Genomic DNA, 26,741 nt, shown 5'->3' with positions numbered 1-26,741 from the left:
ACAGTACACTGCTGTCTGAGGTTTGCTTTTGAAGACAGCGTTTATTCCATTTGATGTCTTTATTTTTTCATGGTGACAAATAACTATGTGCAGAACCTGGGTTTGTATCGCGAAGAGGTAGGATCAAGTTACTGTTTTATGAGTCTCTAGTCAAGGCAGGCAAGTCCCGAGTCAAGACGTAAAAGTCCCAAGTCCTGAGCCTAGAGTTTCAATTCCCAAACAAGTCATAATGTCACCAAATGTAATGGCAGTTTGTTGGAAGCAGGGTTGCAGTGATATACCAATTTTAAGGTATACCGTGATATATAAGATGACGTTATCATACCGTGTACATTTGCTTATCTACGATATTGAAAAAAACAATTGAACCCAGACTTAGAATCTCTTTAATTTCAGTTAAAGTAATAAAACGTTTGTTAACCAAAAATAACCCTTTCATTTTCATTCCTTTAAGGGTCATTGTGACTAATAGTAATATCAATTCTGTAATACTGTGATATCATGAAACCACAATATTTTTTTGAGACTGTTATTGTACCCTGAAATTGTATACCTTAGCAACCGTAGTTGGAAGTTGAAGCGGCTCTGTCTGTAATTATCGACCGGCATGCTTTGCATACTGCAATTTGATTTTTGTTGACCACGGCATAGTTTTTGTACGTGAACGAAATTATCTTTGATATTTTGTATATTGAGTATTTTCAAGTCAAAAGACTCAAGTTCAAGTGAAGTCAAAAGTCACTGGTGTAAAGTCTAAGTTGTTGCAACACTTACTTGAGCCTGAAGTCATCAAATTTGTTACTTGAGTCTGCGTTGAGTCCAAGTCATGTGACTCGAGTCAGCTCCTCTTGTATGGGGTATGCATCACTGGCACCTGATACATTGTTTGAGATTTGGAGCTGTGCATCAGTGAAGTGCTTTATGTGAATAGAGGGCTCAAACTACACATTCAAACTACACTTTAACTCATTTTACCACTTTTTTTCCCCCCAGTAGCGGGGATATGTTATATGTGTATATATTGAATTTTTTTTTTTCTGCGTTATTTCATGTGGTAGTTGTTGTTGTATTTATGTGCATCTCCATTTTTAAAATCTGGATTCTATAGCTCCTTATCTATATAGTCTTTTGTTGTATGTTTCCAGTCCTGGGCATTTAATTTTAGACAGTTTAGCCTGATACACTGATGATTGTTGTTTCTGATTGTTGGTGTCACATCTCCAACTTAGTAGAGGCTGTTACTGGGCCGTTCATTAACAGATGGATCTTATCATACAGTTATGTAGGCCCACTCTCTTTCCTGACTGTTTTTTTTTTACCTCCCCTAATAATATAAATTACTTTACCTTTTCTGCTTGTTTGATCATTAGGGCTGCAGCTAACGATGATTTTCATTATTGACTTATCTGCTAATTATTTTCACAATTAAACAATTACCGTCTGATCTGTAAAATGTCAATTAACTTTGAAAAATGCGCATCACAATTTCCGTCTTCAAATTGTTTCTTTTGTGCAAGTAACAGTCCAAAACCCAAATATTTTCATATGTACTACATTATTTAATATTATAAACAACAAAGAAAGGCAGAAAGTTCTTACATTACATAGACCCAGCAAATGTTTGACATTTTGCTTGAATAACGACTGAAAGAAATATTCGATTATTAATCGATTATCAAATATATCGCCACATATATATATCGTCACAGCTTTAGCACAGTGACAATATATATTTTATTTCAATATTTTGATTTTTATATCTTAAGTGCTAGTGTTAAACATGGTAGCATAATGCACATTTTACGTTTATTTGAATGCACATTTCATTTCTACTTTATTTTGCTTTATATTTACACACGTTACTTAATACTCATATTCTTACTTCTTTTAATTCTCTATTCTTTACTGTAATAATTTCCTCTTGGGGATCAATAAAGTATGTCTAATTCTGAAATAGTTGGCCATTCATTTTTGATTGATTAATAGACAAATTGTTGCAGCTCTACTGATCATGCTGACAATGGCTTAGAGCTGAAATTCATTCATTTTTTTTGTTTTTTTTTGCCCACATTGAATTACAAAAATGTATCTGTGAGTGCCAGTGCTCTGTTTTTAATGTTTTTATTTTTAGCCTTTGGTGTTGGGGGGGCATTTTAAAGATTGCAACTACATGTGGATTCCAGTAGAGGATGATGTTGTTTCATTAAACTTGTGCTCTGATTACAATCCTCTCTATTCAGTGAGCTTGTTCTCAGTGTATAAATACAGTAGAGGTACACATGGGAGACTGAATTATGATCAAGGCACAAAGTCTTTTATCTGCTTGGATGTATTCCAGCTGTATCAGACAAAAAGGACGAGCGCTATCATTCTTTCAGTCCTGTGTGGCGGTCTATCTTTTAATTAATCAAACCAGACTTAAAAAGACAACACAGGACTCTGTTTTAATATCTTTGAATTCACTATTTAATTTTGTACATCTGGTCACAAAAAACAAAACAATAAAGACCTGCCAACATCTCTTTCTCTCTTGTGTTCACGCACTCTGTCTCACTCACACACACACACAAAATCACCACACTCTCTTGTGCTATTTTCTATCTTTGATTCATCTCTGCTTTTATAACTTAGAAAATAATTTAAATTAAGAAAGGAAAAAACATTGATTTTCATGGGCACTTGAGAGAGATGGAGCTCAAACGAAAGGGGCTGGCTGACACGTCAGTGGTTTTCTTTTTTTTTTTACTGAAGTAAAAGGGAGATGGGTTGTTCAGAGTTTAGAGTTATTCTCCCAGAGGAAGGAGTCATTGCGCAGCACTTTGGCCAATTTCTCGTTGAATGGCGTGTAGAAATCCCGCAGGATCTCTTTAGTGATGGGCAGCATGGGTCCCAGGTTTTTGTCAGCCGGCCTCCTGGTGTTTGACGCCGGACTCCTTGTGATCTCTGACTCCTTTTCTTTTGTCAGCGGCCCTGTAAAACACACACACACAAACACTCCTTTTACATCCCTTCTTTTATTCTGGGCCACTTCAGATTTTGCCGCAGCGCTAAACAAATGGAACAAAAATACAGTAAAGGACTCTGAAATGTCACTGTGTACCAGCAGCGCTCTGAGCAGAAGATTTGACGCTATGGGAGGTAATCACATCTTGGCAGCTCTTTGAAGAGCTAAGTCTGAGCTTTGGGGCAATTAAAATGTGGGATGAACCAGAGAGAAAGGGGGCTTCCAGACTACAGGGCAAAACTGTATTTGACTGTCACATGTATACCCATATATCTACTGTATGCCCCAAGGAAAGGTTGGCATCTCTGATACTGAAAGTATAGCAGGTGTAAGAAAGTTCAAAACTGTATCTGAGCGAAATTTAATTTTCTTTTCTACGCTAGCGGCTATACACGACTTCAAAATCAACATAATTTTCTAATGCAGTACATGCACTGCTCTTTGTTAACATGGTGGCAGAAAACCCTCATTATGTCCCTTGAGTTCTTTTAACTCTAAATGCAAGCATTTGTGGCTTAAACACATGCATTTAACATTATATATCCCTACTTGTTTTTAGTGATAAGTGTGCTTACAGACAAGGTCACATGTTGGGATGTGTTGCTCACTCACCCAGGCTGAGGAAATCAAAGACTTTGTGCATTGTGTATTTCCTATTAGAAGCGTGGTCTTCCAACCTCAGGACCAGAATCTGTTCCCTGCTGAAGACGGTCAGCCAGTCCATTAAGTACACAATGTACAGGCCAACTTGCAGCCTGACCTGAGGATACAGAACAGGAGAATCAATGTGAGATAACTGAGCTCTATCCAAGAAACTTCCTCCTTAGTGAAGGGGACACAGGGGTGCATGCATTGTTAAACTTCTTCGAGGAGATGAACAGAAGGAGGGAGGGAAGGGAGGGAATTCAACCAGCTTTTTCTTTCATCTTCCCTCCTGCGTACGGCTGGGTAATGCTACTGTAGGCACCGTGTGGGTATGTGGACATACGTGCTGGTATCATGTGGTGTGAGTGACTGAGGGATCTGAGAAAGGAGTTTCCTCTAGAATCAGAAAGCTGCATCACTAACTGCAAGTGGAACACATACTTACTATATACCCTTACATGATGTTGTATTTTGTTTCACCCTTTTTGTGAATTGTATAATTAAAAAATGACTAACATTTGCCGGTTCTACTCTCTCAACAGTTCAGTTGCCAGAGGAAAATGTTGGCATTTCACGTTTCTGCAAACCACAAATGTTATATTGGTATATTTCATATTATCATTTTAATGTTTCTAAAGTGATGTAATATATAAGTTGACTTTTTCATCGGAAGGTGAAGGGGATGGTGGATCATAGTGTGTCACCTTCACGAGATGCCTGCCAAGCTGCTGACCACTGTTTGAGACCAACAAACAACAAAAACAGTTGTGTTTTAGCGAGTCATTGCTGTGTTTCCATCAGCTTTATAGGCTCCAAACGGGGGTGTTTTGCAGTGACTTGTCAATGTGTTTCCATCAGTTTTTTAGGCTCCAAATATGATGTTTTGTAGCATCCTATTGGTGTTTTTTCAGCAGCTTTTTAGGCTCCAATTGTAGGTGTTTTGTCGTAACCTTGTTGTTAAATTTCCATTGGCTTTTTAGGCTCCAAACGTGGGTGTTTTTAGCGACTCGTCAGTGTGTTTTCATCAGCTTTTTAGGCTCCAAATGGGTGTTTTGTAGCAACCTGTTTGTTTTTCCACAAGCTTTTTAGGCTCGAATTGCAGGTGTTTTGTGGATACCTTGTTGTTAAATTTCAATTGGCTTTCAAGGCTCCAGACCTGAGTGTTTTGTAGCAGCCCATCAGAGGGTTTCCATTGGCTTTATAGGCTCCAAATGTGGATATTTGTAGTGACTCGTCAATGTGTTTTCATCGGCTTTTTAGGCCCCAAATATGGGTGTTTTGTAGCAACCTGTCAGTGCTTTTCCAGCAGTTTTTTAGGCTCCAAATGTAGGTGTTTTGTGGCAACTTTGTTGTTATGTTTCAACTGGCTTTTAAGGCTCCAAATGTAAGTGTTTTGTAGCAGCCCATCAGAGGGTTTTCCATGGCTTTTTAGGCACCAAATGTGGGTGTTTTGTAGCAACTTGTCAATGTGTTTTCATTGGCTTTTTAGGCTCCAAATGGGTGTTTTGTAGCAACCTGTTGGTGTTTTTCCAGCAGTTTCTAGGCTCAAATGTAGGTGTTTTGGGGCGACCTTGTTGTTATGTTTCAAGTGGCTTTTAAGGCTATAAACATAAGTGTTTTGTAGCGACTTGTCAGTGGGTTTAATGTCTTTTTAGGCTCCAAACGTGGGTGTTTAACAGCAACCTGTGGGTGTTTTCCCAGTAGCTTTTTAGGCTCCAAATGTAGGTGTTTTGTAGCAACCTTGTTATTTTTCAATTGGCTATTAAGGCTCCAAACGAGTGTTTTATAGCTGCCTGTCAGTGGGTTTTCAATGGCTTTTTAGTCTCCAAATATGGATGTTTTGTAGCAACCTGTTGGTGTTTTTTCAGCAGCTTTTTGGGCTCCAGTTGTAGGTGTTTTGAAGCAACCTTGTTATATTTCAGTTGGCTTTTAAGGCTCCAAACGTAAGTGTTTTGTAGCTGCCTGTCAGTGGGTTTTCCATGGCTTTTTAGGCTCCAAACTTGTGTGTTTTGTAGTGACCCACTGGCACTGCTTTTTGCAGATGTTTTTTACAGAGACATTCTGATTTTTCTGCCTGGATTGTGGCTGCAAAATTGGGTATTTTCAATCTTTTTTTTTAAACATAACCAAGTTGTTTTTGTGCCTAAACCTAACCACATGTTAACCGCAGCATTGTTGAAGTGTGAACTTTCATCTGCCACATAGTAAAGTGTAAATGTAACATATTTGTGGTCTGCAGAAACATACAATACCAAGTATTTTCTGGAGATTGGGTTGTTGTTAAACTGAGTTGTTTTTTCTGATTTTCAGGCACTGAAAGTTGAATATTTTTGGGCTTTGGACACTTGGTCTTACAAAACAAGCAATTTGAGGATGTCACCATGTGCTCTAGGAACCTGTGATGGGTGCATTTCACTATTTTTGACACTTTGTAAATTAAAATATCGCAAAATTAATTTAAAAATATCCCTGAAAATAGATTGGCTGCTGATCTTTTGTGAGATTTCACCAGAGCATTTGCAGGTAGCCTAATTGTTGCTGAAATGGATTTTTAGATTCCCATGTGACAGTTTATTGTAGAACAGTGGGTGTAAACAAAATACCTTGTTACTGGGAAAGGAATTATCTTTGTGTCCTTTTGCCTCTTTAGCAAAACTGAAAGGCCATTCAGAATAAATGATTGCAAGCCAGGCCAGCAACTCTTCCTTTGTTAAATCAATTTGGTACAACAGTGAAGGCCAATTGTGTTCTCATGCTGGTGTTTATTCCTCTTTTCTCCCTGGACTCTAATCTGTGCACTAAAACTTTTATCGAGGAGCCACAGGCATGAGAGACTGCTGTAAGGACAGCTGTAATGCTTTTAACATGGTCTAATAACTCTGAGGAGATATTAGTGGATGGACAATTAGGCCAGTGGCAGAGAGTGAGCATGCTCCCAGAGGGCCATAAAGCTTGTCAGTGGCAGTTGGAGAGGAGGACCTTTTGAGTACAAGGCAGCCTGGAGGGGGAGCCAAAAAAGGACGGTCTCCTCCTCCCCCCTCTCAGCCAGTCTGCCTCAGGGCACTGTAGGAAAAGCTGGCCAGGGGCCCAACACTGAGGCCCTGCACCGGCTAACTCTAAGTCTTTTTTTAGTGCAAAAGAAGGAAGTTCACACTACTGGTAAACTTGGTTTTCTTGTACAAAGAGAGGCTCTAGATGCTGTTTAACACTGTTGCCAGATCCTTTCATAAAGTCCACCCTGCAAGCTTTAGCATGTGCTAATGAAGTGTGGATTTCACTCCATCTGTCTTTTTCACTCCTTTTTCTATTTCTTTCTTCCCACCAGCTTATACGCTGGTAGCTAAATTGCGGTTTTCTGCCGGGCCGAGAAACAAAAGCGGGAGGGAGGGCACACTCACTGGCATGGCGTTGTTGACGGTAGTGTTGTACACACAGGAGCGCATTGTGTACTCCGTAAGGCACCCCTCGAATAACTGCAGCGACTCTGACACCTTCTCATGGAAATCCTCCGCAGACTTGTTGGCGATACCAAAATAAAGGTAGTCAGAGTAGAGCCTGAAAGACAACACAGATGCTCTGTAAACATTTGAACATGAGATCCTAAGATTTCACTTTTGTAAAAGAGGACATACGACTCATTGTTTTCAGGTTTCACAGATACCCTCCTGAGATCCTTTGTCCTCATTTAAGGACACTACACTTTGGGTTTACTTGATCTTAAACTTAATTCTGCTTACTTTAGACCTGTTGTCCTCATCCGTGGACACTTTATTGTGCCATCTAGTGGTAGCAAAACCACAGTATAGATGAAGCCAGTTTAAATCAAGCCCCAAGGAAGTGTGCCGGACTTTGAAGCCAATTTGACATAGTGGTCAAACCATGTTACTACAACTTCCAGCTCTGTAACGTGATACCATTGGGCCCAAAAGGACTTTTTGTTATAGAACTGCATTGTGAAATAGACTGTAAATTATTGGATAATTTTCTTTGTAGCATCACAACCCCCAAAGAAAAACACATTTCACTATCAGGATTTGATCCATTCAGTCCGAGAGCATTTTGAAAGTCTGTAAGAGCCCAAAGAACAAGTCATTTTATCCCTATTCAAGTTAGCAGAGAGCTAAACCAGAACTACCTAGCTCGGCCGGCGAAACTTTCTGGTGCACCTGCTCTACAAGCCCAATAATATGAAAGATCCAGTTTTGGCTTCATGCGCCAATGAGCAACTTTCACAGGAATGAACAGGCCCTGCCTCCAACACTGCATCTAGTTTTCTTTTACACACGAATGGTTTAAACTAGGGATGGGAATCGAGAACCGGTTCCTGTTAAGAACCGGTTCCAACTGGTCCAATTCATCGACATCATTAGCCTTTATGCTTAACGATTCCTTTATCGATTCTTTTCATTACGCCGAATCTATGCTCGTCAGTCAGCAGCCCGTTCAACAACAAAGAAGACGTAATGGCGAAGAGACAGAAGCGGTCAAAGCCGTAGCTTCACTTCAGCTGTTGTTAGCCTCCCTGGAGCTGCTAGCTCACTGTGGAGCTTCAGCGCATCCCCGCTTCAGGTGGACGGTGGGCGGGGCGCTGTTGTTGTTAGCCTCCCTGGAACTGCTAGCCGACTGTGGAGCTTCGGCGCATCCCTGCTCCAGGTGGACGGCGGGTGGGGCGCTGTTGTTGTTAGCCTCCCTGGAGCTGCTAGCCCACTGTGGAGCTTCGGCGCATCCCCGCTCCTGTTGTCGGATTTCATGGGAACACCAAGGATGGTAAGATGAGGGCAGTTGAGTTGATTTGCACGCTATTTGTTGTTATAATATGCTGGGCTAGCTGCGTTAGCTGCCTCACCTGAGTTAGCTGCACTAGCTGCGTGGTGTTGACACACTCAGGCTGGGGATGCTTTTTTTCAAATCTTTCTCATCATCTTTCTAAACTAGACCATGGCTTTAAGGTTCATAATAAAACGTTCTGAAAGCAGATGTATTGGGTTACAAACAACAGGAGGTGATATCATTAATTCACAGGAGGAATCGATAAATCGATAAAATCCTATCAATTCCCATCCCTAGTTTAAACCTGTTGTTTCCCATATTTTGTCTTGCATCAAAAATTTGTTTCCTGCATTAAAGGGGCAATAAGCGGAAATTCATCATTTCTAGATTGAAGGAATTAAAAAATCGCTATGTGAAGAACTAGAGGTGTAATTTCATCTGGAGTATAGCATGACGTCACACACCCTCTCTCTGTGTTGATCTCCAGCTCCTTGTTAACAAGCCGGTCCGGCTACGCGTTCATGTATGTTCATGTGAATCGCCGCCTCCTCCCTCCTCTCGGAGCCCTTGGCCCTCCCTCCCTCCCTATAAAAGGCTACAGCCAGTGAGCAATGGCAGCGCGTATTTTCAAAGCGAAATGGCAGAGAGCGGAACGAAACGTTCACCTGAAGACGACCAGGATCCGACATTACCTCTTAAGAAACAACGGTCGCTGGCGAAGAAGTTGTCAGATAAAGAAAGGGACAGAACCTGGATTAACATTGGCCTTGCATTTCCAAGGTGGAGAGCACTGCGAGAGCTAAAGGGGCTACAATTTGACTCGGAGCTAGCTCTTCTTCTCCTGGGCAGGTAACTTAAGTAACAACATAAAGTCAAATGTCTGTTTTAATTAGTGTTACAGTAACGTTAGGCACATGTCACTATGTCGATTCAATTAAATTTAATGTTACAATCGTAGCATGGGTTAATGTCCGGAGCTTGAGTTATTAGCGGCTCGGTCCCAGCAATGGCTCAGGCGTTACGGTTGTGTTAGGTGAGTAGCCCGGCAGCAGAGGTAGAGGGAGGTGTGGCTCATGACACACTTTGTTTTGGTCTACAGGCAGTGCACAACAGCAAACCTAGTGGTGAAACGATTTCGCTTTTTGCCCCTTTAACATTGGCGGTGATCACTGTTTCCCTGAATTGTCATAAAAGTTTCCAGTATTTCCACAAACAATGCGAGAAATTTTCATCTTGAGAACTTAAAGCTGACCACAGATTCACACTTGTTTGCCATTTTGCCTCGCTATATTTGCATTTTTCTTTGCCTCTTGGGTACCTTCTGCTTGCAGTCTGGCACCTGGTCGCTACCTCACCCAAGTGCTATGGCGGTACACGCCCTTAAACGTCCTAAACACAGAGAAAATAGGGCGAAAAAAGGAAAGTACAGGCAAAGGGCAGAGTCTCTGCAGAAAAATACACCGCCATACTCTTCTAGTTGGTCATAAGTGAAGATTAAGAGGGATTACTTCTGTATGAATTGATTTTCTTTGGAAATACTGCATAGTTTATCTTTAACGAAATATAACTGTGCAGTCATTCTTTGACTGGACTGGATATGGCTATTGCACTGATATCTTTTTTTGAAAGTGATTGCCATTGGAATGATGCAGGATTGGTTATTCTCTACGAGCTCAGTTTCCATAGAACTGGATGAACTATATTCGAATAAGTGGTCATTAAAACCAGCTTATGACAACGTTTTAACAGAGTGCATTCATCTCCAGCCGGAGATATCAATGATGGGCGACTAAAAGGGAATAGGGGATATGAAATCTTTGGACTGAGCATAAAAATTGCATGATATGGTGAAATATATTGATCCTGAGAATAATTTTTCATTGCAACATGCATACTCATTGTGGATGTTATACTGAAGGCAGTTTAATAGGAATGCAAATAGGTACGTGGGGTTATATCAATAATGCATTTCAATGGTTCATTTCAATATTAGGACAAAAGCAATTATAGAGAACATGTTCAGACATTCTCAGAAGTAAAAAAAATCAATGTTAATAGCACAAAGTAATCCCAGTTTAAACAGAATGCCTTGCAGGCATCGGTTCTCCATGACTCTGATAAAGGCATCATAATGAAACGTGACAGCCAGACTGAGTAAAAGGCAACGCATCTTCTGTGACAGCAGGTCTTTTGTTTGCTATAAACAGGAAAAGTATCTGTCTGTATCTGCAGTGTAAACAGCTTTGATAGAGGCACAAAGGTGGAGGTGTGCATGTCAAAGCTGTATCTGCATTGTTATTGCATTTCAGCGCAGATATGCAATAATAGGAGGCTGTAAAACAGAAATTACTTTCACCTTTCCACCGGGTCCCTGAGCATGATGATGAAGCGGGCATCGGGCTGCAGGGCGTGGACGAAGTCCTGGATAAGGAAGGGAGGCTCTCCCTCTGTGGTGTTGTCATAGAAATACACCCAGGCGTTGTTATCCCACATGGTGGACGCGCTGGCTTCTCCTGCAAAACACACCCACAGTGGTTAAAGGAAAAACACGTGCTTAGACCATCATATAATTATGCAGAGACAAAACAAAACAAACACATACAGACACATTTTCATGCTTTTTTCTCACTCTTGGTGTTGCATTTGATGCCTGTAGTTGAATATATGCATACTTTTTATTCTTCTTTTTAACATTTTCACCAACAATGTTTTTAAAGTACAACTGAAACGACTAGTCAGTTGGGTGATTAGTCTATTGACAGAAAAAGATCCGCAGTTATTTTGATAATCGACTCATTTTTCATGGTTTCAGCTCTCAAATGTGAGGATTTCCTTGTCTCTAATATATTAAATTTTTTTAAACTGAATATCTTTGGGTTTCAGGCAGTTGGTGTGACAAAAAATTTACTATTTTACTATGTTTTGACACTTTACAGACTACTAAGTAAAAATCAATAGTACAATCAAAAAAATAATCATCAGATTCTGATAATAAAGATAGTTGTTTGTTGCAGCTCTAGTTTCAACCATTGTCCACATGCATTTTATGCCCTAATGCCTTTGAAGTTGTTTCCTGATTTAAAAAAACGCTTACAATTTATTTAATGGTAAACAAGACTCTCTTGTGACAGTAATGTACCGATTATGCTTCAAACTCCCTCAAAGCTCTTACGCTCAGTGTTTGCATAGCTTATTTGTTTATATGTCATCTATAAGATCCAGTATTCACCTACAGTGTTATTGTTCTATCTGTTTTCAATCAGTTTTGTAAGTAATTAGTATAAACAGATAAATCCCCCAATTAATTTCGTCAGAGAAACACACAGTAATGAGCCACAAATGGAAGTTTGTTGCTTCTTCGTATAATTGCCTTTGAATCGAGGCTGTAACTAACAGACACAGCATGTTCCCAACACACATTCAACAAGTCAATAAAACGAGGGATTCCAAAGCAAGTGCAAAAAAAAAAAAAAGCCAGAGCAATTATATATCCAGCTGTGAGTAAAATTGTGGAAAGACTGCAATCCGCACAGTGACAGCACTGGCGCTCATAACGAGTCAGAGGACGTCGTTTCTCAAACAATTTGAGAGCAGAAACTTTATCAGTCTGCGCTGAGAAATGATATCCAGGATTCATTAGGCTGTCTGTGCCTTCATTATCCTCTTATCTGTGAAGTGAAGCTGTGATGTATTTGGAAGGAACACAACACGGGCCTTATCTGCCTCCCTTCCTCGGAGAAAGGAAGGATAGCCAGGGCCTATTTTCTGCGATGACAGCGGCGAGAGTGAAACAGGATCACTGCTAATGCAGTTATGCCTGAAATGATACACACTGTGATCAAGTCTATTTAAAGGTCTCAGTGTCCATTAAAAGGGCTTATTTTGCTCCGTGGGGAGAGGACGTAATAGGGCAAACAAATGGCGGAGCCAGACCGGCGTGCCTCTGGTGTTGGCCGACGGTTGAAGAGAGTCAGAAGGCCCAAGATTCTGGCCACAGGCCTGCACCTTGCTGGGCTCTCTCAGGGCATGGTGTGAATACTGAGTGGAGCTTTGGCACACTCCCCCTCCTTACAAGGATTACTTATTTAAAGAGGGAAACAAAACAGGGCGGCATGCTAAGCTGCACTCAATGCAGCAACTCAGTCCAGTTTGAAAAGGCTATTGTTGAAAACTTAAATCAGTTTTTCTTCGCAGCTGAGCAGTTCTTTGAGATTGTGTTTGGATGAGGGGAAAAGACAGAGACAGATGGAAGCAGAGGCGCTGGGAGCAGGATATGCAGATAGAGGACGGAGATCTGTAAGACTTCTCCACCCCGCTGCGGATATTATTGCTGTCCTGACACACAAAAAAAACAATGATTCCTTTATACGGCACTTCAGTGAAGTGGCTAAGTGAAGCAGAAGGAAGTCCAGTATTATTAAGCTGTTGGAGCCTAGGGCTGAGTCACTGGCTCCCTTAAAAATCACCGTCACTCGCTGGAGTGAGAGTGGCTGCTACAGAGCAGCTCTGCGTTTCAGCCTCGCTACCTGCTGCTTTAATAGCAGCTTTGTAATATTGCAGGCGAGATTACAAGTGAAGTTCCAGGCAAGTGTCAGGTCTCCCCGAGCCAAACGCTATTGGCTGCAGCCTGACGAGGGCACAGAGTACTGTCAGTCCACGTTCCTCACACAGATCACAGCGCTGATACATGACCTGAGTAACCAATATGATTCAGCAGAGGGAGGTCATTCTGACATGATATGACATTTAGACAAAACAGGAAGGCAGAGATTACGCTGAACAGGAAATGTTTGCGCAACCAAAACCGCCTGCAGATCTGATTCGAGAGATTGTAGACTGTTTAACATGCAATCACTTGTATCTCTTCGCTTGATCTATGTAATTCTTTATAATCGTCCTGAAATAGATCAAAGTTGCTTTCATTGGAATAGACTAATGCTGATGAGCAGCTTCCTGTCATAGCGTGTCACCCAAAGGGTCTCACATGATGCTGTGCTTTGCTTGCTTGGTTTGAAAAGCTGTGTGTGGTGTTTAGTTTCTGGGTTACAGTTAATCCTCAGATTTATGTTGATACAATGGAAACTGCTTTCTGTATAGTGGCCTTTTTTTTCTCTTTATTTCTCACGCAGACAACTATCTTATTGACGTGTATATTTATTCCATGAATATAAAGTAATGAATGCTGTTTATCTTCTGCGTCTTCCCTTATCGAGGGCATGATCCACTTGTTGAGGGCAGTTTAAACCACAGGTGCTTTCTCCCTGGTTTTCTGTCTCCATTACTAGCAGCCATGGCTGTTTCTTGTTGTTTGAGTACACTACCAGTAAACAAGGTAGCCTGAGGAACAAGTTTCACTGCTGCATCTTGTTGGCTCAGTTTTGGCGGGTTGCCATATGCTTCAAGGAGACTAAGTTGTTTATTGAGAGAAAATTACTTTGTTTTTCCCGTCATGATTTCAATGTGCAAGAAGCACCAGCCTCAGGTAACTAGCCGGATGCAGACTGGTTAATGCGAGACAAAGAATCATGGGAGTAAAGAAACATAGAATTACAGTACGTGTTGTCATGCATGAAAAGTTATTTAAACAGCATTTGCATAGGTATGATTCTGTCTCAAGGTTTTTGACCCATATAAGTGGGTGCAATTAAAAAAGGGGTTGATTTGATTTGTAAAACAAAATTACGAGGGGCTGGTGATCTCACTTTTAGGGATGCACCGAAATGAAAATTTGTGGCTGAAGCCGAAGCCGAATAAAATTAAACGCTTGGCCGAATACCGAGTACCGAATACCGAATAACGTTGTTTAGTTTTTGCAGATGAACCCCCTCCAGATTAGTGTTGTCATGGTACCAAAATTGGGACCCACGGTACGATACTAGTGAAAGTATCACGATACCACAGCAAAAAATAGGCAGATGTGCCTTTTGTCATTTATAAAAAGATAAATCACTTTTCTATAATACATCAATGATATTTCAATGGAATAAATTACTTATTGACTTATTCATACTTCAAAAACGGCATCAATAAGTAATTAACATAGGGGGGATCAAAATAAAATAAATAAATGAAATAAAAATAAAGCAAAAATCAACCAGCCACCCTCCTCCCCTGACAAGTAAAGAACAGTCCCTTCATAAGTAAAGAACAGTCCCTAAAGCGCGGTGAGGTTTGTGGACCGTTACCTGCCACAAAGAGTAATGTGAACGGCTCGTTTCTCCTCTGACACGTCACATACCTGTGTGCCGTCACGGCTCGGCTGTTCAGGTACTTTTGGGCAGTCATGACACCAAGAAGAGGAAATTATTAGACCTGGAGCCTTCTCCGTTGCCGGTAAGCGGAGCGGAGCACTATGGCCGCACCGGCATATCAAGTGCCAGGTGGCCAGCGCGTGCCGTTATTGGATGGCGCATGGCGGTGTTTGATCTTGCGGGGATGTAGCCATTTTTCTGCCATGGTTCGCGTCCTGTAGGTGATATNGGCCAGCGCGTGCCGTTATTGGACGGTGCATGGACACTCACCCTCTTGCGATTGGACTTTGAACTTATCCCACAGTAGTGGTACCGTGAGGTACTGTAGTACTACGGTACTCCAACATTATGGTATCATATGTACGGTGGTGTTTTAGTACCGCAGTCTACCAGTGGTACCAGTATACCCCGCAACACTACTCTAGATAGTTCAGTATTGCATTCTTTGCAAACCATTTTTCTTCTATCACTCTCGAACATTTTGAAATATCACCACGCTACTAGTCTGAGTGGGTGGAAGTTTGCTGCAGAGATCAGCCTCTCATTGGGCGGAACGAGCCACCCGCCGAAGTCTCGCCCTACCACCTCCGGTTGTGTAGCAGTTTTCAACCGTTTTCAACACGTCCTTTACTAACTTTTGCGGTGTTTGATCTTGCGGGGATGTAGCCATTTTTCTGCCATGGTTCGCGTCCTGTAGGCGATATTTTTGTGGGCGTGTTACACCAAAACCTGTTTCCCCCCGGCAATATTTTTGCAAGCGCACCGTTGCTGTGGCACCGCCCAGAACGATTGTGATTGGTTGAAAGAAGTACAAGCAGCCGGGGCGTTTTTTTCTCCAATCTCACAGTGAGAGTCGGCCCAGCCAGACCTTTCTTTTCTTGAGAAAGGTCTGGTGAGCGAGACTACCACGCTACCGACATTTTAATCCGTCATTGAAATGACAGCTGTAGCCTACTAGACACAATTTACTTTTAACAAGGTACTTGATTGAAATACTGAAGGTCCTGGCTCCGAACTGTAAAGTTTATAAGATTACATTATTGATAAAGAGTAAAAGTTTCCTGAAACAGATGTGATGCAATCAGCTAGAGAGAAGTATCAATGTGTTGGAGAGAAACGAGAGCATTTGATTGGCTTTATTTTAATCCATCCATTAAAATATGCCCGGATTTTCCCTGATTCAGATCGTTAGGGTCGGCCTAGGAAACTTCTGGTACCTTCTAATAAATCCCTGGAGTGGCAGACTTTAAAAGTTAAAACTATGTAAATTAGTGCCCTTGATACAAACGGGATGGAAAGTATTAAAGTGGATGGCTTGTAATTTTTAAAGGGGGGATACCAGAGTCTATAAAGGCACCACAGCTCGTGACACAACCCTTTTTGTCACCAGATACAGCAGCAACTGTGGTTCATTATCATTTATGGCCAATCCAAATAAAGCATCAACAAAATATCTTTTACAGCACATTGCAGATCCTGTGGTGTTGACCCTTGCATGCCTTGTTTTCGGTTGCTTTTAACATCAGTAATTTATTTTGAGCTCATTCTTTGCACTATTGGTTTTTAAACGGAAGGAGGAGTGCATGAATTTGATGATAACAGGGAAACAGTGCACAGTTCAGAAATTTAATTTATGAGGTTCAATTTAAGCTGAATACAACTGATTGCTGATAATTACTTTTAAATTTAACCATATGTTATTTACCACGAGTGTGACTTTGGCTTACCTATGATGATGTTCGGTTGGGCGGGGCTTCCACTGGCATTGGCTGTGAGGTTGCCCTGGATTTGGTAAGCAGCCTGATCGAACAAGTCCAGGTAGTCCTCCACTGGGTATCGATCATGGAAGCCCTCACTCAGACGGATGATACCTGGTAGAAGAAGAAGAAGACAGGGATGGTTGATTTGACGTTGACATTGTGTGGTACAGTTACATCTCTCTGATTAGGAATTCTTACAATGCCGTTTTGAGGGATTTTTGTTGCTCATATTTCAGAGCATTCTTCCATCACAAGAGGAACTTTGAGTGGCGTAAGTGTACGTTGATTGGTCGAACACATGATGCTAATGCAGCATCGGCAGCTGCCATTTTAAAAAACCTGTTAGCCTTGCAAACAACAGACAACACAAAATGTGAACGACAGCTTGTCATGAAGAAAAAAAAGGAAGAAAACAGACAAATGGATGGGCAGTAAAGTCCGGGCGCTACAAAGAAAATACGCAACGGGGGAAATACTAGGGTTGGCTACTGACGTGAAATACGTCAGTACTACTGGCACCAGTTCACGTTAAATCTATCGGTGCCAAAATTCAGTACCTGAGCGCGCATCTGGGAGGGAAAGTAACTTACCCCATGTCTAGACTGCAAGCGTATTACTGTCACTACAATGGCACTGGGTAAATATATTTATTTGCAACCTAGGTAAAGCAGAGTGTGCTGTCTCTGGACAAAGCTAGCGAGCGACAAACTCTGCTTTGGTTTGTAATCGCACAGACTCTTCCTTCACTTTTGCTTAGCAGCTGGAAGTTTGGACTTTTTTTTACCGAAAAAAGGTGCCATTAAGGACTGGTCCCAAATTCCAGATACTGGCGCTATCACCAGTAGCAGTTCAAATGCAAACGGTACCCAACCCTAGGAGATACAGTGTGATTTTAACTCGCCAAAGAAAAATATAAGAATCTTTTGTAGCACACCATTTCTATGTACTGACAGCAACCACCATCTGGCTTACGTCACGTCAGTGTTCCTCTTGGCAGTGCAATGCAAACAGGAAAAAAATCCCTTGAAGGTATTTTGTTCTCGGGGGAGCTCCCCAGTGAACAGTTCCTCTCAGGGAGTCCCCAGAACTGTTTGGTCTGAAAATATCTGTTGTTTGGGAGGAAATCTGTAGCACTGAGAAGGGTGTGTATCCTTTCTGCATGTTTTTTTCCCCTGCCTGCTCTCTCCTCTCCTCTCCATGTGTTTCTGTGATCACACTAAAGGAGGTCATTAGGGCTTCTGTGTTGTCCTGACTGCGGGTTGACCTAATAAAATCCAAGTTCAGATCCAATCCAAATTCATCAGGGAATACCGTCCCTGCTCAGTTTTCCCTGTTTCCAATTAAGGGCCAATGTCAAGTTAATGCTTTAAATGCAGGCCTAGTAAATGTGTTTTCCATCTGAGCTGTTGTGGTCGGCAGCATAATTACAATTTACTTGGCAATTGTGGAGATTCAGGGTAGGACTTAGGAGTATCCATGCAGCCTGAGGATAATGAGGTAGCTCAGGCGTCTGTTACTTTCAGTGAAGCTTTGATGGTCTCGCAGTAAAACACCATTCTCTAGTTAGCAGGAAAACATGATTAGAAGACTCTGGTAAACTCTCCCAACGCCTAGCCTGCATCATTATTAATCCAGAACGGTTACACTTGTATGAGGTGTGATGGCGCTTGTGTGTCTCGCTTCAGGGCTCTCTCTTTTTTCTTTTTTTGTTTTCCTCCCTTTTGCTTTTTGATATGAATGAAGCGTCACACAATTTTCAAATAGTCGGTGTTTCTTGATGGGCACTGTATATACGGCAGGCGCATCTGTTTAAGATTCAAACTGCTCCTCTCAGAAAGTTATGTGACGCGGATCGCATCAAATCACCTTTTCACTGCGTCGGTTGAGTGGAGCCTTGAGGGGAATGAAATAAATAAATACAAAACAAGACCATTTGAATTCAGAGTGTTCTCAAAGGATGTCTTAAGAGAAAAGTGCTGATTACCAGGACATAGCTCTAAGTGCGACACTGGAAGGGAGAGAGAGAGAAAGAAAGAAAGTGGCAGCAAAGATGAAAGGATGGGGAACGAGGGAGGGGGGGGGACAATAACTGAGAGGGACCTATGTCCTTGGGATACAGCTGCATTTTGCTGCTACGCAACATCACAGGCTGCAGAGGCACGAGGCAGACAAATTAAGGCAAACAACTCATCCACATCCCGCAGCTTTATGAGGTTCAAATAATTATCAACTCAAACTGAACACAACACATTAAAATACACGCAGACTGATCAATCCACCAGTTAGGGTTTTGTGGCTCTCGGAGGGATTAGGGGCATAGTCAGCAACTGGATGAACTTCAAAAGGATCGTTTTGGCTGCGACTGTTAAGCCTGCTTTGATATTTGCGGTGAGAATTTGGATGAAATTTTCCCCAAAATGTGGCCAATACTGTATGTAGCTCCCTCAACAAGTTCTCTGCCAAAACCCGGCGGGGGAAATAATTTAAATCATTAAGTAATTTTTAGACAGATAGCTGCGGGCTAAACAGAATGTATGTATCAGTCATTGCTAAGCAGAAGAATAAGTCCTCCGCAGTGAGAAATTACCATTAAAAAATTGAGTCCTCATGCTGCGCTGATGTGATAAAGCAGCTGCTGTTCTTAAAGGAGAATTATGAGATTATCTACACACTGTATATGCGCGTCTTTCAACTCCGTATAAAGTCATTATAGTATCTAATCTGCTTCCGATTTCATAATCAGAGCCGACTTTGAACAGATCGGTGCCCTGCAGTTTAACTGCTACTCTTCACATTTTTTTCGTCTTCTAGTATTTCTTCACAAACGCACATTAGTGACACACACACACACACACACACACACACACACACACTGACTCACACTCCCGATGCCTGCCTCTTGAGCTGCTGAAGATTCTCCATTATTCATGAGTCTTAATGGCTGTTTCAGTTATAAAAGAAAACAAAAAGCATGGTCGGTATTGAGAATAATGATTTGCCCTCTTTTGGGAGCAAAAAGACAAATTTAGAATCTTAGCTTCGTTAAAAGTGTTACTGCTAGCCCGGGCATTAATTATCAACTACATTTGATTTAGAAAAATCTTTTACATCTAAGGAGAGAGAGAGCAGATGCAAGATGCTTTTTTTGTGCGTGTGTCATTAGGAGAAAGTCACCAAATCAAAAAGGAGCAGTGCAACAAAGCATCTGCAAGTTAAGTGAGGGGTTTGTTTAATACAGAGGGTTTAGTTCACCCAAATAGAGATCTCGCATGGCTTTTAATCCCATCTGTGGTGGCGTGGTGGCTCTTTTAACATCACAGATGCACATGGCGAGGCAAACACACGACGGCGTACTCACATTTAGACGACAGAGCCGCCATATGACCAGATGTCTGCTGCGAGGCGGCGCTTACCTCTCCATGCACAGTTTGAGGGTTTATCTCTTTGTTTGAGAAAATGACATATTACCACCTGTTCAAACTCCATGAAAAGCGACAGCGTAAGCCAGGATTGTGACAGTGGGTTGTGTGTGTGTGTCTAAAAAGTCTGAACTGAAACAAGCCTCTGATTATGGGATACTGCACAAGTCTCCACCAGCTCAGTCGGGAAAATATTCTCTGAAACTAGAGAGAGATCTTGAAGTATGCCTCTAAGGCTGTGTTAACATAACAGGGCGTAATACTCAAAGTGACCTATATCTGACATCAGTGTGAATGAATCTCTGCCCTGAAATGCCTCACATGTGACCAATAATGTCAAACACATGCACATTAGAACAACAATATTAATGTCACATATGGGGGGAAAAATGAATGACATAGCAGTGCAAGCTAAATCTCCCAAATGATCCGTATAAAAGGAAGGTATGATGACATTATTCTGTAGCTGTGTGTCTACTTCGGAGAGTGTGTGGTGTATTTTTGGAGAATTGGCCCTTCGGAGCAATAGGTGTTTGTTTAGCGGCTCAATCAGCAGCTATTGCTGGTAGCTCTGTGGAGAAAGAGGCCAGGAGAGGAGTGGTGGAGCCTTGATGTGGAGGGTTTCTTGAACAGCCCCTCCAAAACCTTAGGATGTCCAGAGCTACTTTCCAATATCTCTGTCCGCGCCTCACCACAGCGCTGTGACGGCATGTAGGCAAGCTGTCCCTGTCAGAAGGCGTCTGGCAGTCAGGCTCTATTGGCTGGCTACTGGGGAAGCCCACCGCAGCAGCAGCGGCCCGGCTTTGGCAGCCCTCTGTAGTTTCAACCGATCACTCCTGCACTGTATGGTGAGTGATCTGTTCCTGTGCAGTGAAGTGGAAAACCGTGGATGTATGGGAAAAACATACATGGACTCCGATATGCCTGTTCTCGAGGCAGTTGCATGGCCAGTGATCGGATATGTGTTTCATTTAGGATCTCGTATGAAAGTGGTCCAGATCTGATTGGAGCAAATCAGATTTCTGTGTCCAAACTACTCTTAAAAAAGGGGGGTTGCATGTCACATGGAAGCACAAAGACATTGTAATGGGGCCATATTTGCTTGTAATGTAATCTAAGCGTTTATACAATATGCAACAGCCCCCTCCATAAAATGAAATTATCTGCTGCTTGATTAAATAAATGTATGATAGCTTTTTTATTGTTTTAATTGAGAACATAAAATCTGCAAAGAGGGAGCAGCCAGAGAGCTGTAAAATAAAGCAGGAACTAGAAGCTAAAGGACGCAAAGTTCAGGGTGGCAAAATGTGTCGTGAGGAACGAGTGTTTGCTAAACAAGTGCAGGAAACAGTGCACCCACACATGTGGGTTCAAAAGAGGAGGCTTCACTCGCTGTATTTTTCATGTGTTCTCTCCCAGTCCTTCCTACCACAGAGACAAATCTGTCACAGATGAGGGTGAAGTACAGTAGATCTTTCCACCTATAGTTCTGGTTGAGCCGTTAATGAGCACAGCCACTGCATGAGCTCAACCATCTAACGGGGAAGTTGCGCTAGTAAGAGACCAAGGATAGCGTAAAAGGCACACAGGAGAGGGAAACAGAAAAACGCGATTAGCATTCAAAATGTTGAACGTAGGAGGCAATAAAGAACTTAAATACACCATTAGAGCTGCAAATTTGCGGCTAACAACTCTCAGGTAGAAAATAAACAGTTTAACTTTATTCTCATGCACAGCACAAAATGGGTCTTGAATATTCATTTCTCTGTTAATTGCATTCGGAGGTTGAACCGCATGCATCAGAGATACTTAATTCATGTCACATTCAGAACTCACATCCAGCCAGGTTTCACATTATTAAAAAAAAAAGTGATTGCAGTTTTTGATGTGGGAGAAAAATGCAGTTTGACAGTGTGAAGTTGTCAAACAGTATCCAAAGGATTTCCCCCAAAATTAACTAGTGAAATGTATGGAATTTAGTTAGTGCAATCCACACAACTGAATGTGGTGACAGTAAGGATACAGGAGATAAATTTAATTATGCTGATGAAACCGACAGGCCTGCCTTTGAGGGTTAGACCCCTTCAAGCGCCCTGTCACTGAGTGCTTTTCTGAAGCCCCCTGAGGTATGGCTCTGCCAAAATGATACACTGCAGAGTCACATTTCACACTTTTAAATGCTCTCGGGCTCTCATTATTGTGTGCCAGCCCGGAGGCCTCCACCGCAGCAAATTACAGTTTTCTTTACTCACCAAACCTCTTGCGGGTCCACCAGTGTGGCTCTTTGAAAGTGGTGAACTTGACGTCCGGGTGCAGCCTCAGTCTGTCATACAGGTCCGTCGTGCCACACTTTGGCTGGCCAATGATATAGAAATAAGGAAGGCACCGCATGCGGTAGAGTTTGCCGTCGCGGTGAAACAAGTGTTCTCGGAAAGTGTTCCTCAAGTGCTGAAACACCGTCCGGAAGCGCCTGGAATAGCGTGCGTACAAGTTTGTCCTGTATGGGTCTGAGGTTATATTCCCAGTAAATTCCTCATACCAGCATGGGTTCTTGACTCTAGGCAGGAATTTGCGGGGGATAGCAGAAAACATCTGTAAAGGCAAAAAAAAAGAAGGCTGAGTCACCGCACTTCCAAAACATAACATTTCAGACAAAGCCTTCTGTAAACTCTTGAGATTATTATTGCTAAGGCTGCATAATGGAACATAAATACCCTCCAGTCATTTCACAGGCGCATTAAAGGAAGAGGTTTGTTTCAACAATTTAAAAACTTTTTTGTGTTCAGGCCACTGTTTTGGCAGGTGTAAGCAAACACCATCTGTGTGGGATCCAACTGCACGATCATGACAAGTTTGTGCAGGAGGATAGAGTCTCTAGGGGGGCAGTGAATTGGCTTTTGATGCTTAGACACATTGACACAAGTGGGTGCACATATACACGTTCCTACAGTGCACTCAGATTGTATTTTGAAATTGACATTTTTTTGTTGTTGTGTTGAATCTGAACTTCAGGGTGAAGGCTTGACTTTTTATTTCCACATCACATCAGATGAACAGCGTGGGAGTTGTAGCCGTTTTTATACTCAGTCCTCCAGGAGACTGAGAGTTAACAAGCTGAGAGTCGTGATTTTTTAATATTTGGTGTAATCATTTGCATTCAGTGACTGTGTGAAGGTTACAGTCAAACAGACAACAGCAGATAGCCTTGGTGTTTTTACTGTTGATGCGCTCTGTGGCCTGTACTGCAGACATTTTCACCTTTTCTTTGTTTTGGGGGATTTTTGCCTTCTTTCCGTTCCTCAAATGAGCAGTTAGATTGAGGTCAAGCCACTCTGACATGGCCAGTCTACTCTTTGGCCATAAAAAACTCAGAAAGTCTTTAACTGTTTACCCAGCATAGATGAGCACATCCTCAGCACTGAAGGCCTAGCTGGATGTTCAGAGCGGTGGCCATTTTTATGTGTACTATTGCCATTGCAACAGTTGTAGTGGTCTAGCTTCTTTATAAACTTCTGTATAAAGAAACCAACTTGTGGCAGGTTGCAAACTTACTGAGGTGAGGTTTTGCAGTAACAACCAAGTAACATTACATTGTCATATAAGCAATCTGTTGCTTTTAAAAATTTCCCAAAACTGTAATTTCCCTTTTTGTCTTGGTGCAAGCCTTGGTTTGTTGAAACATGAAATACCGTAGCTGCCATCGAAAGAGTAAGGGCTTCTGCTCAGCCGGCAGCTGAGAGGCATGGAGAGACTGTGGGGATAAACAGCATAGAGCCAGCATTTTTTTTTCCTACATCTGCATCGGTGTATTAAGAATTTATTTTGACTGAGCTGGTGAATGTTGGAACAGTGGACTAACTAACTAGATGACTGACAAGACAAACTGAGACAGTTTTGGGGAGTTTTTTTTGTCTTTGTCTTGTTTGAATGTAGTGTGTTTTACGATGATCGTAAGTGCTAATATTGTAGGCAACTGGACTTGCTTGCATTTCTTGAAACGCAAGAAACACGAGCAAGTCCAATTGCCTACAATATTAGCACTTACGAATACCATGACCTGGATGACTGACAATCTTCACCGACTGTTTTACGATGAGTTAACAAGAAAAGCTAACAGACTGAGCTTGTTTAAAGAGAGAAACTTGGATTTGTGTACAGTTGTATTTTTCTGTTAAATAAGGGTAACAATAGGCCAAAACTAGTGAGGGTGACACTCTTGTTCAATGGCCTTTCTAATAATTTAATTTCTATGGCCTAGACACACCACACTGACAGAAGTAGAGGCGAAGGATATGTACTGTGCGCTGGTGATCAAATACACAAATGGTTATGAACTGTTTCTACTTAAGAGCTCAATGACTAAAAATGTAATCGTTCCTAAATTTACAAGTTCATTGAGCCTGGTCTCACTCTGAAGTTGTCGAAATCCGGCACTTGGGCAGTGACTTGCTGCATCAGAAACTAACAAAAAAAGGCGTCCTTAAATGACGGCATGATTCGCGGTCGGTTGCCGTTATGGTTTATCGGTGCCAGGTGGCATCGCGAAGAAACGCGGTGGGACAAGGATGAAAGTTAGGGCAGCGAAAGTCAGAGTGGGGCAGGTGGGAGTGGTGGTGGATGGGTCCAACAAACACTGACTTTCACCCGAGAGAGCAGTTTTCTCGTCCAGAAAGATTCCTAAACCCAACCACTTCCTTTTGTTGCCTAAACCTAACCTGCGAGTTTGTTGTTGAAGGGAAAAAAAAAGGTCAATTCATGTTGTTGTACTGGTGTAGTGCGCTTATTTTGAAACGTTAAATTTCCAGTGAAAACGGAAGTGTATCTTGAAAGAAGAGTACTTGACATGGTGTCCCAGAACATCAACAACCAACGCACCAAGGGTACCTTGTACGTCGTATACGGACGTGGAAAGTCCATGACCAAAACTTCAATATGTGACGAGGTCGGGGTGAGAATCTGTTGGTTTATTTCGATCTCAGTCTCTCTTGACTTAAATTGTTGTTTCCTTTTATCACTTCCATTTCTTTTCTTGCCCACTAAGCTGAACTGCCAATCAAAGTGATTTTAATCGACGGTCTCCGCCAGATCCAACAATGATTCAACATGCTGAATCGGCTGGAAAAAAAAAGCTGGCAAGGGCCAACTAGTGCCAACGGTGTGAGACACACCACAAAACTAGGGCGACAGACGCTCACCGCCAAATTGGTGTGTCAGAGCCTTTAGACCTTACAGTTTTATTGTTTCATTTCAAGTCCAATGTGCTGGATTCAAGCAAAAAATACAAAACCACAAGATTATCTGTCATAAAACTGTCTGACATCACTGTCCATGACATACACATGTAGCCTGTCCTGGATGAGTAAAGCAAATTCATCATCAACTATAGTGAGGAAGTGCATTTCCGACAGTCTTTTTCCACTTTTTCCACTCATGTAAGTGTTTTTTGGTGATCAAACACCACAAAGGCCCATGTTCCTATGACTTGCTTACCGCCTGTGAGACACACAGCTACTTTAAGGACAATTAATGCCGGATCCATCCAGAGACGTGCTATTGATTGTCCCGCGGCCACACTCTCCTATTCATTAGCTGGTTCAATAAGAAATTAGTTATGTTGCAAATAGCCTGAGCACAAGCCATTATCATTAGGATTAACAATTAATTGAACCAGGCTTTTGAGGTGAGACAGACACTGCGAGCAAGCCACGGGGCCGATGTGGTGGAAGACTGTGGGATGACTTTGAGCTTTCTGCAAAAAAAAAATTGTTAGAGACATATGCAATTATCTGGTGTGACATGAAGTGTTATACAAGGCTTTCAGAGCAGTTTTATCTCTTTTATAAATTAAATTAGAAAGTGCAACCAGTGGGGAATTGCAACAGTGTGGCTGTATTGAACTCGGTGTAGACGGCATGTAGGCACGAATACTGATTTGAATCACCTTTTCACTTAGCATTTAATTACGCTTCGAGACACATCTGTGATTGCCAATTAAAAGAGAGATCAATATCATGCTGGGCCATGTTTTGTATTATGATTTAAATAGAGAGATAACATTTACACTATAAAACACTGAGGTATTCATTACTGCAATCACTCTGATAACAAAATCAATTTTTTGATGGAATTTGTGTTCTTAAAGGGATAGTTCGGATAAGTGGGGTTGTAGGGGTACTTATACATAGTCAGTGTATAACATACAGTAGATGTCGGTCTGCATGCCAGTTTGGAGAAGTAGGCTGGAGTCCAACACAGAAGCTAAGCAATGTACTGCTGTGGATGGGGGTCAACAACAAAATTTTTTTAAGCCACCTTAAAGACGTCGCACCTAAAAAAATTAAAAGGGCACGCTGTAATGAGAGTATTTTAACTGCTTTACCTTTCTGTCAGACAGCCTGTTCTGACGGGAAAGCCACCAGACTCTCAATAATTTTAGCACACTGAACATGAGAGCTGCTGGTCTACCACTGCTTTGATCAGTTAGTTATTTTGTGCTATTGTGTGGCTTTGGTGAATCCACACTAACCCTTTCAAACATGAAAAGCACACAACAACACCAACACCAACAAAATAACTTTTCGAGCCAGTGGTAGACCAGCAGCTCCTGTGTTCAGCAATGTTAAATCATTGTTTTTCTCAATGGAGTCTGGCTTCGAAGAGAACGATAATACAGCTTCATTTTCCCATTGGAGATCACTGTCAGACATTAAGGTGAAACATTGAAAATACTCTAAATATAGCGTACAATTAAACTTTTTTAGGTAGCTAAAATATGTTTTATTGCTGCCCCCTCCAAAGCAGTGCATTGCTTAGCTTCAATGTCAGACTCCTGCCTGCGTTTCCAAACTGGGGGCTTGCTGACTGACATCTACTGTATGTAACATACTGTCTA

At 41.8% G+C, this 26,741-nt stretch overlaps 1 protein-coding gene across 4 annotated transcripts in view; it reads right to left on the bottom strand.

The window, feature by feature from the left end:
• Positions 1-2,442: 2,442 nt before the first annotated feature.
• LOC126399802 (carbohydrate sulfotransferase 15-like) overlaps positions 2,443-26,741 on the bottom strand; it is a 57,156-nt gene continuing 32,857 nt past the window's right edge. For all 4 annotated transcript variants that reach the window (XM_050060072.1, XM_050060070.1, XM_050060071.1 and 1 more), the window contains 6 exons: positions 22,102-22,441; positions 16,398-16,541; positions 10,776-10,932; positions 7,048-7,204; positions 3,617-3,764; positions 2,443-2,970 (listed from right to left, as the gene is read on the bottom strand). In XM_050060072.1, coding sequence (XP_049916029.1) covers positions 2,771-2,970; positions 3,617-3,764; positions 7,048-7,204; positions 10,776-10,932; positions 16,398-16,541; positions 22,102-22,441 — 1,146 coding nt within the window. In that variant the 3' untranslated portion in view covers positions 2,443-2,770. The remainder of the gene's footprint in view (positions 2,971-3,616; positions 3,765-7,047; positions 7,205-10,775; positions 10,933-16,397; positions 16,542-22,101; positions 22,442-26,741) is intronic.

The sequence above is a fragment of the Epinephelus moara genome, chromosome 13, assembly GCF_006386435.1.
Source record: "Epinephelus moara isolate mb chromosome 13, YSFRI_EMoa_1.0, whole genome shotgun sequence".
Taxonomy (NCBI): domain Eukaryota; kingdom Metazoa; phylum Chordata; class Actinopteri; order Perciformes; family Serranidae; genus Epinephelus; species Epinephelus moara.
Note: the sequence above shows the minus strand (reverse complement) of the source record. Positions and strands in the feature narration are given on the sequence as shown.